Consider the following 15,000-nt stretch of genomic DNA (forward strand, 5'->3'; position numbering starts at 1 on the left):
ACACTTGAGAACTACTCTGAGAAACACAGGCACAGATACGGTATAGATATAGAGCCCCTAGATATCCCCACCCGCCCACCATACATCCATAAACAGATATAGACGTCCCTTTCCTCATGGCCAGGCCATGGCCCTGCAGACAGGAGCTGCTACCTCACAGCTCTGTTCAGCCCTGGCATGGCAGTCTCAGACGCTGGGGAACACATTAGGGCTCAGTGGTCACCTCAGAGATAACACACAGCCCAGTCCAGATACATGGTGTCACAGCTGACTGTCTAAGGGGCAGACAGGATAAAGGCATTGCTTACTTGCTTACACACACACACACACACACACACGCACGCACACACACACACACACACACACACACACACACACACTTACTCACAGACACGCACGCACACCCTCCCGCCAGCACACACACACACACACACACGCACACACACACACACACACACACACTCACACACACACTCACTCACAGACACACACACACACTCACTCACTCACTAACACACACTCGCAGGCATGTATACACACACACACACACACACACACGCAAACTCACTCACTCACTCACTCACTCGCAAACACACACTCGCAGGCATATAGCCATACACACACACACATAAACACACACTCTCACTCACACTCTCTCACACTCTCTCTCACACACACACACACACAGATAAACAGTGACACACACCAGGGAGTGATAAAGCCGTATGTTGGCAGCTCGTCTTTGATCCTGGCTCTCTCCAGCTTGCCTTGGGGCCAGTACAGTGTTTGTTGCCTTTTTTAAACCAAGCCCCACATCTCTCTTGCGCATCCCATCACAGCCGCACGCACACACACACACACACACACACACACACACACACACACACACACACACTCCTCCATTGCCCCCTGTGCTTTCTCTGCCTCAACCAGGCCATGTATGAGTTCACAGGCAGGTCTTGGCAGGAGTCCCGTGCTGGAGCCCAGCAGTGGAGCAGCACTGCCTGGTTCTCTGTGGGCCTGGCTGGGCCTCGTTGGGGTGTCTGGGGGTGTCTGGTGTTGGCTGGGGCTGTCTGGGGGTGTGTGGGGCTGGCTGGGGGTGGCTGGGGGTGGCTGGGGCTGGCTGGGGCTGGCTGGGGCTGGCTGGGGGTGTGAGGGGGTGGCTGGGGGTGGTTGGGGTTGGTTGCGGCTGGCTGGGGGTGTTTGGGGGTGGTTGGGGTTGGTTGGCTGGGGGTGTGTGGGGCTGGCTGGGGGTGACTGGGGGTGGCTGGGGCTGGCTGGGGGTGGTTGGGGTTGGTTGCGGCTGGCTGGGGGTGGCTGGGGGTGGTTGGGGTTGGTTGCGGCTGGCTGGGGGTGGCTGGGGTGGTTGGCTGGGGGTGTGTGGGGCTGGCTGGGGGTGACTGGGGGTGGCTGGGGCTGGCTGGGGGTGGTTGGGGTTGGTTGCGGGTGGCTGGGGGTGGCTGGGGGTGGTTGGGGTTGGTTGCGGCTGGCTGGGGGTGGCTGGGGTTGGTTGCGGCTGGCTGGGGGTGGTTGGGGTTGGTTGGGGGTGGCTGGGGCTGGCTGGGGGAGGCTGGGGGTGGCTGGGGCTGGCTGGGGGAGGCTGGGGGTGGCTGGGGGTGGTTGGGGTTAGTTGGGGGTTGCTGGGGCTGGCTGGGGGAAGCTGGGGGTGGCTGGGGGTGGTTGGGGTTGGTTGCGGCTGGCTGGGGGTGGCTGGGGGAGGCTGGGGGAGGCTGGGGGTGGCTCGGGGTGGCTGGGGGAGGCTGAGTCCAACTGCTTTCTTTCAGATAGTACAGCTGGCCCAAAGCTGGTTAGAGTGGAAAAGACCAGATGAGACGGATCATTGGCAACACACACACAAACGCACACACTCACACACACACTCTAGGAGCCACAGAGAGAGAGAGAGAGAGAGAGAGAGAGAGAGAGAGAGAGAGAGAGTGGGAAGAGGGGCGGGGGTGGGGGTAAAGAAGAGGAGTGAAGTAGACAGAGAGAGGTTAGGAGGAGGGAGGGAGGGAGAGATAGAGAGAGAGGAAGAAAAGGGAGAGTGAGAGAAGGGGAGGGGTGGATGGATAGAGACAGAAAAAGACAGGGAGGGGGGAAAACAGGGTGAGTGTGTGTGAGAGTGGGAGTTGGAGGCTGGGAGAGAGGGAAAAGAGACATCAATGCAAGCGAAGCGTATTATTTGCAGTGGTAGTGATTTCCTGTGTGACCGTTTGAATTTCCTTCTCGACTGCTGACTGTTGGCTGCTGTGGTGCTCTGTGTGGACCAGGCTAGAAACACTGGCCTGACCTGTCTCTCTCCACTAATTACCTGTCTGACCCCCTGTCCCTCTACTAATTACCTGTTTGACACCCTGTCCCTCTACCAATTACCTGTCTGCCACCCTGTCTCTCCACTACGTACCTGTCTGAACCCCTGTCTCTGCACTACTTATCTGTCCGACCCCCTGTCTCTCTCTCTCTCTCCATTACTTACCTGTCTGACCCTCTCTCCCTCTCTCTCTCTCTCTCACTTTCTCTCTCACTCCACTCCTCGCCTGTCAAAGAGAAAATCAGGAAGGCCGACCGCGACAGGGTTCCGTTTCATCCTCGACGTACGATACAGCTCACACACACACCGACACCTGACCTGACGCCCCCACCCCCCTCCTCTCCCTTCACAGATACGTCCACGCCCTCTACCTGGGCGCCCAGAGCCGTTGGCACGGCGACCGGGAGCGCCGGCACTTCCACTGGAGGCTGATGTTCGAGTGCGCTGACATCCACATGCTGCGTCTGCTGGAGGCCTTCCTGAAGAGCGCCCCGCAGCTGGTGCTGCAGCTCAGCATCATGATCCACGGCAACCAGGTCCTGCCCCTGCAGGGTGAGACACACACCTCTCTATACCTCCGCGTGTGTGTGTGCGGGGGGTGTGTGTGTGTGTGTGTGTGTGTGTGTGTGTCTGTGTCTGTGTCTCTGGGTGTCTCTGGATGTCTGGATGTCTCTGGATGTCTCTGGATGTCTCTGGATGTCTGGATGTCTGGATGTCTGGATGTCTCTGGATGTCTCTGGATGTCTGGATGTCTGGATGTCTCTGGGTGTCTCTGGATGTCTCTGGATGTCTGGATGTCTCTGGATGTCTGGATGTCTCTGGATGTCTCTGGATGTCTGGGTGTCTCTGGATGTCTGGATGTCTCTGGATGTCTGGATGTCTGGATGTCTGGGTGTCTCTGGATGTCTGGGTGTCTCTGGATGTCAGGATATCTCATTTACATTTACATTTTTGGCATTTAGCAGACGCCTTATTCCAAAGCGACTTACAATCAATACATTTGAATACTAAGCATGAGAATCATCAATCCACCATTCGTAGCAGGAAGAGTAATCTAGCTCAGGCCAGGGGCCATTGATAGAAGGAAAAACCTTCTCCTATCACCTTCTTCTAAAACCTAGTTTTTTTTTGTTTTTTTGTTTTGTTTTTTACACTGGAGAAACAGAGAAACAGTACAAGGGGGGCAATATAACTTCTTAGGGACACAGTAGAGGGGAAAGCGGGTGTCTTTAGGAGACGTAGTGGTGAGGGGCAGAAGATGTCTCAGGAGGAGCAGTTAAGGTGTAACCTGAAGAGATGGGTCTTCAGTCTACGACAGAAGATGGGTAGTGACTCTGCCATTCTGACAGCCGTGGGGAGCTCATTCCACCAGCGGGGAGCCAGTGTTGTGAAGAGACGTGATCGGGCAGCACGACTGCTGTGTAGAGGTCGTGGGGCCAGTCGGCCAGCCGAGGTGGAGGAACGGAGTGAGCGGGCTGGAGTTTGGGGGGTTACCATTTCCTTCAGGTAGGCAGAGGCTGTCCCTTTAGCTGCCTGGTATGCAAGCACCAGGGTCTTGAATCTGATGCGAGCTGCTATCGGGAGCCAGTGCAGGGTGCGAAGGAGAGGGGTGACATGAGAGTATTTGGGGAGGTTGAATACCAGCCGGGCAGCAGCATTCTGGATGAGCTGCAGAGGTCTAATGGCGGAGGCGGGGAGCCCAGCCAGGAGTACATTGCAGTAATCCAGGCGGGAGATGACCAGTGCCTGGGTCAAGAGTTGCGCTGCCTCTCTGGTAAGGAATGGTCGTATCCTTCTGATGTTGTAGAGGAAGAATCTGCAGGAGCGAGCCGTTGCTGCAATGTTCTCCGCACAGGATAGTCGGTTGTCCAGGATCACTCCAAGGTTCTTGGCTGTCAGGGAGGGGGTTACAGTAGAGTTCTCCACTGTGATAGAGAAGTCTTGGAGAGGGCAGGCTTTCCCAGGGATGAAGAGGAGCTCGGTCTTGTTAAGATTGAGCTTGAGATGGTGGTTTAATTTAATTTAATTTTGCCATTTAGCAGACGCTTTTATCCAAAGCGACTTACAATTACGAATTACAGGGACATTCCCCCTGGAGTAACAGAGGGCTAAGTGCCTTACCCAAGGGCACACTAGTAGTGGTGTGGCTTCAGGCGGGATTTGAACTCACAACCTTCCGATCCCAAGTCCAACTCACTATCCACTAGACCACCACTACCACTGGTGGTCAGCCATCCATGTTGAAATGTCAGCGAGACATGCAGAAATACGGGTTGCCACGTGTAGATCAGACGGGGGGAAGGACAGGAAGAGTTGAGTGTCGTCTGCGTAGCTGTGGTAGGAGAGCCCATGTGAAGAGATTACCGAGCCAAGAGACTTGGTGTAGAGAGAGAAAAGTAGGGGCCCTAGGACAGAACCCTGGGGTACCCCAGTGGAGAGGGTTCGTGGAGAAGACAGCGATTCTCTCCAGGTCACCTGGTAGGAGCGGCCCGCCAGGTAGGAAGAAAACCAGGAGTGTGCGGTGCCAGAGATGCCCAGTTCTGAGAGGATGGAGAGAAGGATCTGGTGATTGACTGTGTCGAAGGCAGCAGACAGGTCAAGGAGAATGAGAACGGAGGAGAGGGAGGAAGCTTGAGCAGAGTGGAGGGCTTCCGTGACAGCAAGGAGCGCAGTCTCAGTGGAGTGCCCAGCCTTGAAGCCAGATTGGTGGGGGTCAAAGTGTTCCATCTTCCGGAGATAGTCAGTCAGTTGTTTAGATGCCACGCGTTCAAGGGTTTTGGAAGGGAAGGAGAGATCTCTGGATGTCTCTGGATGTCTCTGGATGTCTCTGGGTGTCAGGATGTCTCTGGATGTCTGGATGTCTCTGGATGTCTCTGGATGTCTCTGGATGTCTGGATGTCTCTGGATGTCTCTGGGTCTCCAGTATATAAACACAACCTGAGGTATTGTCACAAGTACAGTATGACCAGGTTTTGTATGTGTGTGTGTGTGTGTGTGTGTGTGTGTGTGTGTGTGTGTGCGTGCGTGTGTGTGTGTGTGTGTGTGTTAGGGATGGACGGTTTCCAATTTTTGAAACCGAGAAACCGTTAACGAAAATAACCATGGTTTTTCGGAGCCGCCAATTTCAAATGTCGAACACATAGTGAAAACTCCAGAAGCACAGTTGCAACACAATTAGGCTACTTTCACAAATATAAGTGGTCGCTGCAATGCAATTTCTTTTCAATACATTATTTGTGCATTTAAGACACATCCATAGACCGAATGGAAATTCAACCAGCAAACATCACATTCACATCAGCAGCGCAGCGGCAACTTCAAAGAGACAAAGCAGAGATTCCTTATTTGACGGCATCGAGACAACACAGCACAGAGAGTCTGCCCAACCAGGATAATACCAGCACTCCAAAACCGACTCAACCAGTAATCAATCAGCCAAACAGCAGTGAATATGCAAGCCGTATACCATCCATTAATACACAGCTTAATGAATGAATTAATGGACTTTATTGTCATTGCTACAGTACAGGTACCAAACAACGAAATTTAGGAGGGGTGGCTCCCCTGGTGTTAGGAAAGGAAAAAAAAAAAAAAACTTTTACAAAAATCACAAGAAGGGAAGGAGCTGGTTTACATAAATAAAGGTACACAATCCACTGTACTATACTGTACAGATAGACGACTAGGGTTGTCGTATTGCACAATAGTGTTGTTTCACGTATTTAAAGTGTCACAGTTTGCAGGCTTGAAATGTACATGTTTGTGCCTCAGCACTACACCTGATTTTTTCAGTCCAGCAGCTGCCATACAATCCGTCCAGACTGTCCAGGGCCCAGAACTTAATGCGCACACACAAGTAAGCCTACCTGGCTTCTGTGATTGGCTTTGGTTGCGGCTCACGAAGAAGTAATAGTCAGGTTGTGTGATTTATCTCCGATGGTCACTTAGTTACTCCTTCCATATAGTCCTTCATCCAATGCGCTATCCGATGTTATTGTGCAAGCATTCGGTCTTTCATAGACCTTCTTCAGGCATACGCGCTACCGAAAACAACTCGTATTGTATTCTACAGACTGTTGCGGCCTGTAATGTACCCCATCACTGTAAGCCTGAAAGTTGCATCAAGACTAGTCTATTTAGTCCGTAAGGCTATTCTAGGTTTTTTTACCAGAAAAACAAGCTTGTTCACCTTTTCAAAAGGGCTCGTAAATTTGTCTGCTGTGCGCTCTCTTTTTCTTTTTAAAAACCGTCCAACCCTAGTGTGTGTGTGCGTGTGTGTGTGTGTGTGTGTGTGTGTGTGTGTGTGTGTGTGTGTGTGTGTGTGCGTGCTTCTGCATGGGGACCTGTGGCTGGAGAACAATGTACCGCTGGGGGTAGTGTACAGTACACCGGCTACATACTCATACTGGGGCTTGGTGCATATCCTGGCCATTTTGGGCCTGTTCTGGAAGTGCTCAGATCTCACAGCCCTCGTGGCCCACCGAGGAGGAGTGGGTCTCAGCTGAGCCAGCTGGTTGGTGGAGTAGTAGGAACTTGGGCCAGAAACACAGCTGATGTCCGACACTGCAAGTCCATTTTGGGGGGTTATTATTCAAGAGGATGTTGTGGTTGCGAACTGAATTTCCCCCGCGGTGGGCAGAGGTGGCAGCAACAAATGTAGGCCCTGCTCCTCTAAGTGGTTGAGTTTATTACAGCCAGTGTAATGTTTCCATCCAAATTACTTTGCACAATGCACAACTATCAAGTCTCTCTACAAATTAGTTGATAATCTGAGCACTGACACAGTGAAATAATGTAAAATAAAAATGTGTTTCAATTCCTTTTTTCTATTTCTTTTTTTTCACCCTGGACTTTGAAAACAAAACAAAAAACGGATAGTCATGTTTATTTTTTAATGAAGTAGTTTATTCATTTTGCAATGCTTTGAGAGTTATACGTTCTTCAACTTTTCTTGATGAAGCGGGTCCAGATCTCGAGATCTTTTTTGAGGGCAGTCCCACTCATATTTTTCATTTTGTTAACAGATACAGTAGAGATTTAGACAAGAAGGATGGGTGAGAGAGAGAGGAGGGATGACATGCAGGATATGTCCCCGGCCGGAACCGAACCGGGGACCCTGCGGTTACATGGTCAACGCTTAGTCCGCTACGCCACCTAAGCGCCCCATCGATCTTTCATCTTAGACGCTGGGAGGCTCCTGGCCCTGGGCATGGACAGCAGGCTGTAGGGGAACAAGGGAGAATTAAGAATTAAGATTAAGTACAATTATTATTAAATCACATATTATTCTATAAATCCCTTCAGAGAAATGGCATCTAGGACATTGGCATAAAAGACACGTACAAAAATATAATCACCGTTATAACCACAACATATTTACTTACACCTGTTGCATCACCGCTCATCAGCACTGCACCTGCACTGGCAGGGCGTCTGGAGGTCTGGGTAGCCATGTGCTGAGCGGGTGGGTTGGGGTTGATGACTAGGTTGGGTACGGTGCAGACGCTAGCCTTCCTCTGCATGCCCTGTTGGTGAAGTGGCCCTGGCGCTGTGCTTGGCGCTCTCCCCTGCGCTGGATCAGGACCACGTGAAGGCGCTTGGTATCCACGATGCGGCCGTTCATCTCAGTCACAGCCTTAATGGCCGCCTGAGGAAAGGCGAAGCTCACAAAGCCAGAGCCCTTGCTGCGTCCACCCTCCATCACCACCTTTGCACTGGTGATTGTTCCGAAGTGGGAGAACTCCTTGTGCAGACGCTTGCCGTCCCATCCTTCATCCAGGTTATTCACATACAGAGTGAGGCCTTTGTAACTGGTCATGCGGTCATGCTCAAACTGGCACCTAAGCTCAAGCTGGCGCTCTCCTCTCTTCTGGGCAGGGCCCACATAGACCTGTCTGCCGTTCCATTCATATCCCGAATGGCTCTCTGGGCATCCTCATGCTTTTCAAAGTCAACAAAGCCGAAACCCTTGGACTTTCCATTGTCATCAGTCATGACACGAATACTCCGGGTTGGTCCATATTTAAAAAAAAATCTCCTTCAGCTTAACGTCATCCATTGCCTTTTCAAGATTTTTGATGTACACGTTATTGAACACTTGGGCCCTGGCTCCAAGTTCAGCCTGTCCTTCTTTGTGAGATTTGAAGTGTCCAATAAACACTTTTTTGGTCTCTAATAACGTGCCATGTAGCTTCACGATGGCTTTTTCAGCAGCATCCTGGGTGTCAAAGTGAACAAAGACATAGCCTTTTGAGCCATTCTCATCACAAACCACCTTGCAAGAATGGATGTTGCCAAATACAGAGAATATGTCGTAGAGGACCTTGTCGTCAAGTTTTTGATAAAAAGGTTGCCAACCCCACTCTTCCTCAGAGAATCGTCACTTTGAGACCACATGATGCGCATAGGTCGTCCATTAACATTATCAAAGTTCATTGTGTCTAGGGCAAGTTCAGCATCATCTTGCTTTGTAAAGTGAACATACGCATATCCAAGGGATGGGTGAGTGGTCGTGTCCCTGCATACTCTGATAGAGAGCATTGGACACTGGGGCGGAATTTCTCAAACAACATTGGCTCAGTACCATCCTGGTGGTGATCGCCATAAGGAGGCCATTGAGCAGATGAGCACCCTAGGATTCACTTCTGATGGAGGTGCGTAGAATGACGGTGTCAGGCTCCTTGACTGTTTCCAATTCCAATAAGAAAATAGAATGCATTAATAAATCAATCCATTAAACTTAGGTAGCATTTCATACATTATGAAAGGAAAGGCAAGGAAAGTTTATTTGTATAGCACATTTCATACAACAGGGGCAATTCAAAGTGCTTTACATACAGCATTTAAAAAAGAAAAAGAAAAAGAAGGATAGTAAGACAAAATAAAAATGGCAAGAATAGGTCAAACAACAGGTCACATGACACATCACAGGTCACTTGACACACACAGGTCAGACAACAGGTCACTTGACACATCACAGGTCAGACAACAGGTCACATGACACACAGGTCACATGACACATCACAGGTCTGACACAGGTGTGACACAGGACAGACAATGATTAAAAGCAAATATAAGAAGTAAATAGATAAAACATGTAATAAGACAATAGTTCATTTCTAAGTGTTTGTGTTTAATCATAACTGCTGCAAAACATGAAGGTTTTTGCTTAGATTTAAATATTTTTAGGGTTTAGGCCTGTTTGATTTCTTCAGGGAGTTTGTTTAAACATTATATATTAATACAATGCAATACACTTAAAATATACAGTTGAAATAAGTCACACACAATCTGGCAATATATTACAGTATAGACATAAAACTACACAGTAAAAAGTTTGCATTCACAGTAGTAGACTTAATAATAATAATAGTGAGAGACTAATACAATAAAATGATAGGATAAATGATAAGTCTTGTTCTTTCACGTGTGTTGGTTTGCTTGGAAATCAAATCCTTAATGAGTAGAATGTCGACCTGCAACTCAGAAACTCTAAAAAGTGTGTTTGTTACATCATTACCAATTGTTATGTGTGTCCCTAGCCACAGAGAGTTGGGCCCAGTCTGGCCCATAGAGATAGAACCCTCAGAAGCTCTGTGATGCATTTACATGACATCACACCATTCAATGGCAGCCATGTTAGCTACCATATGGAGTTTTCCATATCATTTCATCATACCATTTCCATTTCCAATTCGGTTGTTAAGTCGTGACGTGTTTCCGGGTCCAACGTTGGCTGAGGCGCTCTCTTCGAAATGCCGCAGTAATAATAATAATTCATTATATTTATATAGCGCTTTTCCAAGGCTCAAAGACGCTGACAATATGGGAACAGGAAAGTGCTGTGTCCCTTGTTGTATGAATAGATCTGAGTCTAAAAAACCGATTGAACTGTCATTCTACCGCTTTAGTACTCTGGTGCGGGGATGTTTTTATTTGGACCCGGAAATTGCTAAACGTCACAAAGTGACGTCAGACTTAAAAACCGAATAGCAGTTTATGGAATTATTTGAATATTAAACAAATCTAGCTAATGGAACAGTGTAAAAGGTGGCCTGACCATAGATATAGAACACTGGTATATGCAATTTATTTATGACATTATTTTTTATCTTTACTAAAAGATCATTTTAAAATGAGCTATTAAATGTACAATATCATCGTTTTTTTACTGGGATGTTTGTGCAGTGAGGTGTTTGATTTACAAGTAGTAGAGACACTATTTGAGCTGGCCTCCAAAGAAATGAAATCTGACAAATTAAAAAAGCAACACAAGATGATCATTCTCAGGGATTCACCATAGAGACTATAATTCCAGACTACTCTGCAGTGGAGGGGCACAGAGGCATAACAACCTTCTGCCTGGCATACTGCCCTCTGCCAATCCTTCCCCTATATTAAGACAAATGGTGTCAGTAAATCTAGGCAGATAACAGAACACAAGCTTAGCTCACAGTGGTTGATATTTTTATGATTATTGTTCTTCAGCTGTCTGAGGAAGTAGATGTGTTTGTATGCATTTTCTGACCACCAAGTGGTTTACTGGCCACCTTACTGTGTGTGTGTGTGTGTGTGTGTGTGTGTGTGTGTGTGTGTGTGTGCGTGTGTGTGTGTGTGTGTGTTGTGTGTGTGTGTGTGTGTGTGTGTGTGTGTGTGTGTGTGTGTGTAGGTGTACTGCGGGGTGAAGGACGTGTTGATGAGGGAAAGGCGGTGCTGTATGTGTGTGTGTGTGTGTGTGTGTTTGTGTGTGTGTGTGTGTGTGTGTGTGTCTGTCTGTGTATGTGTTTGACAACCAGCTAATAATGTGTTCATAACACTCAGCATTTCTATTATATTATGAGAAAGTCATTACATAATCATTTTTTGATTACATTATGAATGCAAAATGTATTACCTTATTTACAGTTATTAAATAATCGGCAGTTACTACATTATTAGTTGCTACAGGCCTCTTTGTCTCACTTTTCCTTTTACAAAGCAGACATGGCATTATTTAGTAGTTCTACTAACAGTACAGTATGTTGCATCATTGTCAGTGTCATGTGTAAAATATGCCTTTGGCCTTTAGCGATCTCTCTCTCTTTCTCTCTGTCTCTCTCCCCCCTCTCTCTCCCTCTCTCCCCTTCTCTCTCTCTCTCCCTCTCTCTCCTTCTCTTTCTCTCTCTCTCTCTATCTCTCTCTCTGTGGTGTGAGGAGTTGGAGTTGGAGCTGATGTTCATTACACTTAACTATTCAGACAGGAGGGACAGAGAGAGAGAGAGAGAGAGGGAGAGAGAGAGATTTGCATTTTAAACATACAGTGGGGGAAATAAGTATTCGACACATCAATAATCTTTTTAATCAACATATTTCCATTGCAGCTATTCACATGAAATGTAGACCAGACATTGGCATTAACTCAATAAAATTATACAGCTAAAGAAATTGTAACATTCCAATCGCAAAAAAAACATATGTGCAATAAAGGAAAGAAGTATTGAACACTTTAACTGAACTGTATTTAATGCATGGTGGAGAAGCCTTTGTTTTCAATGACAGCTTCAAGATGCTTCCTGTGCGAAAACACTAATCTCTCACAGTGATCAGGTGGGATTTTGGCCCATTCTTCAACACAGACAGTCTTTAAATCTTGAAGATTCCGGGGAGCCCGCTGGTGAATCTTGATCTTCAGTTCCTTCCACAAATGTTCTATTGGATTTAAGTTTGCCGATTGACGAGGCCAGTCCAACACCTCTATTTTCTTCCTCTTGACCCAGTTGAGAGTCTTCTTTGCAGTTTGTTTTGTATCGCTGTCCTGCTGGAATATCCACCCATGTCTCATCCTCATCATCCAGGATGACTCCATTCATCTTCCCTTCGATAATTTGGATTCCACCAGTACCATGTGAAGACAAACAGCACCATACCATGATGCTTCCATCTCCAAACTCTCCAAACCATATGCAGAGTCATTTCTCCTCCAAAGATGTTGTGTCGTATTGTTGCCGAAAAGTTAGATTTTTGTCTGACCAGACTACATTCTCCCAGTAATCTACAGGCTTCTCCAAATGTTCTGTAGCAGACTTCAAACGAGCTTCAACATGCCTTTTCTTGAGTCTTCTGGGGTGATCCCGAATCGAGACTGTGGCGGTGGAGTGCATTGCCTATTGTTTTCTTTGTAACAACTCTACCCACTACTAACAGGTTTTTCTGGAGCTCTGCTCAAGTGGTCCTTGGCTCTTGGGCTACTCTTCTAACTAACTTTCTGACTGCCCAGTCAGAAATCTTGCGAGGAGCTCCTGTGCATGGCCGGTTGATGTTTGAGTGATTTTCCTTCCACTTGCAGATAATGGCCCAAATGGTGCTTATAGTATTATTTACAAGTTGAGAAATCTGTCGGTAACCAGTGCCATTACTATGCTGCTCCACAATCTTGTTGCAGACAGCTCTTTGCCTCTACCCATCATGAGATTTGTCTTGCAAGAAAGCTTGGTGACAAATGATTTGTTTACTTGCATTCAGAGGTGGGAAAATATTTTTCAAAGAGTGGAAGTACTTACCCAGCAACATGCACTAACCCAGCTGATTCTAATTAGCACAGATAGGAGAACCCATTAGTGGCATAAGCTGGTTTAGCGCTTTTTCTTACTGTGTTCAAAGCTTTTTTTCCTGTCATTCTACTTTATTGCACATAGCTTTTTTATGGATTAGAATGTTTCTTTAGCTGTGTAGTTCAATGTCTGGTCTAAATGTCATGTTAATAGCTGCAATGGAAATATATTGAATTAAAAAAAACGTTTACACTGTTTTACGTTGAATATTATTATTTTTTTGTTTTTCTTAAATCAATTTCATTTAGATTTACTTGTCATTTCACCTGCTTTGGCAATGTAAACAGTTGTTTCCCATGCCAATAAAGCCCTATGAATTCAATTCAATTGATAGAGAGAGAGAGAGACAGAGAGAGAGAGAGAGAGAGAGAGAGAGAGAGAGAGAGAGAGAGAGAGAGAGAGAGAGAGAGAGAGAGAGAGAGAGAGAGAAAGACAGAGAGACAGAGAGACAGAGACAGAGCTAATGGCATATTTTACTCATGACACTGACAATGATGCAAGATACTGTAGAGTAGAACTACTAAATAATCCACGTCTTTGGAAAAGGAAAAGTGAGACAAAGAGGCCCTGTAGCAACTAATAATGTAGTAACTGCCAATAATGTAATAACATCAGGCGTGCGCAAGAGAGAGGAAAGCAGCAGGATCTGAGAAGAGCTATCAGCACACTCCTCAATCGTATTGTAGATCATGATTAATTCACGTGTCAGAGAGCATATTTGCTTGTGATGAATAAAACACAGACGTCTTTTTTTTTCTTGTCTTTTTTCTCGCGCACTGCTCCGTATTCCGTGGAGCGACACGACTCTGTCTCTCTGACAGAGAGGAGGGAGGAAGGGAAGGGGTTGTCATCTACCGCATCATCACCGTCGATTTAGTGCAAGCTACCACCTGTTCCAAGATCCTGTGGTATATTTTGATACACACACGCATGAATTGTATAGTATGGGCCTGTATTATTTGCCTTTTGACTTGCATAAGTTCTGTAAGAATTCTCCTGGCAAAAAGTTGTTTTTTATGATGTAACATTCCTTTGTCTAAGGCCATAATATGCATAATATTATGCTCAGGATACTGTCCTTATATGGTTATCTTAGGATGACTTCCTGTGAATCTACTCCCTGACCCTTGACCTGAATGACATCATATGTGGGTCTGACCTCTTAACGTGATAGGCTATTATTTGAAACTGTATTTGCATGTGACTGTTTACAAATAGGGGGACACCTCTGAAAATCAGCCTCTTGCCTACTCCAGCTTGCTCTCCACTCCAGCTAGCAGCACCAGCGCCAACTTTTTCTGTATCTCTGTAAACTGTAATTCTGTTTAATAAATAGTCTTAGAATTCAGAAGTTTTACTCGTGATCTATTTCATGAAGTTATTTAAGATAAGAAGCAGCAATCCTAACAACACCCAACCTGTCACCTGCTCCGTGTTCCTGTTTAACGTTCCCACACGTAAGCCAGGCGTCCACAGTGTGATGCTGACTAACGCAGACGCTTCCAGCCGATGACAAGGTCTCAGTGTGTGAGACTCATTCTCCACGTCAAGCTTTCATTCTCGTAGACTCCACCAGCAGACCTGACGGTAGCTCTCACACCGGGCGATGCGACCGAGCCCAGAGTCTTAGTCATAGACACTTCCGAATGCTGTGCATAATAGCCAAGGGATGAGGTCCATTCTTCATATAAAATTATTCATACAAAAGAATTATAATGTTGAGAGATCATGATTAATTTTCACCTATAAAAGCAGCTTTGCTCCTTCAGTGGTCTTTCATGCATTTCCTGGTTCCAATGCGAGAGGTGTAATGTTCTCTCGGAGCTATCCTTTGAAGTGTTCTAGAAGTACGGTCCCAAACATGAACGGTGCATTGCCATTGTGTACCACATCCTGGATTCTCATTGGTGGAGGCTCCTATATCGTGTTGGACCACCTCTCAAACTGCGAAGAGTAGGCGAGGAGCCGGAACCAAGAAATACGGACGTGTCAGAATTAAAATCGGACCTTCTCTTCATGTTGTGACCCACTCGCACTGTGTGAGTCAAGGCGTCGAGCTGCAAATTCAGTCTTGAGAAATTGACATGGCAAATTGGTGGC

General features: G+C 46.9%; 1 protein-coding gene across 1 annotated transcript in view; it reads left to right on the forward strand.

Moving 5' to 3' along the window:
- LOC308160110 (XK-related protein 7-like) overlaps positions 1–15,000 on the forward strand; it is a gene marked incomplete at both ends in the record, with an annotated part of 85,235 nt that overhangs the window by 52,909 nt on the left and 17,326 nt on the right. The window contains 1 exon segment of the mRNA XM_080533984.1: positions 2,664–2,863. Coding sequence (XP_080390110.1) covers positions 2,664–2,863 — 200 coding nt within the window.

This window comes from Nansenia antarctica, assembly GCF_963989245.1.
Source record: "Nansenia antarctica genome assembly, chromosome: 6".
NCBI lineage: Eukaryota > Metazoa > Chordata > Actinopteri > Argentiniformes > Microstomatidae > Nansenia > Nansenia antarctica.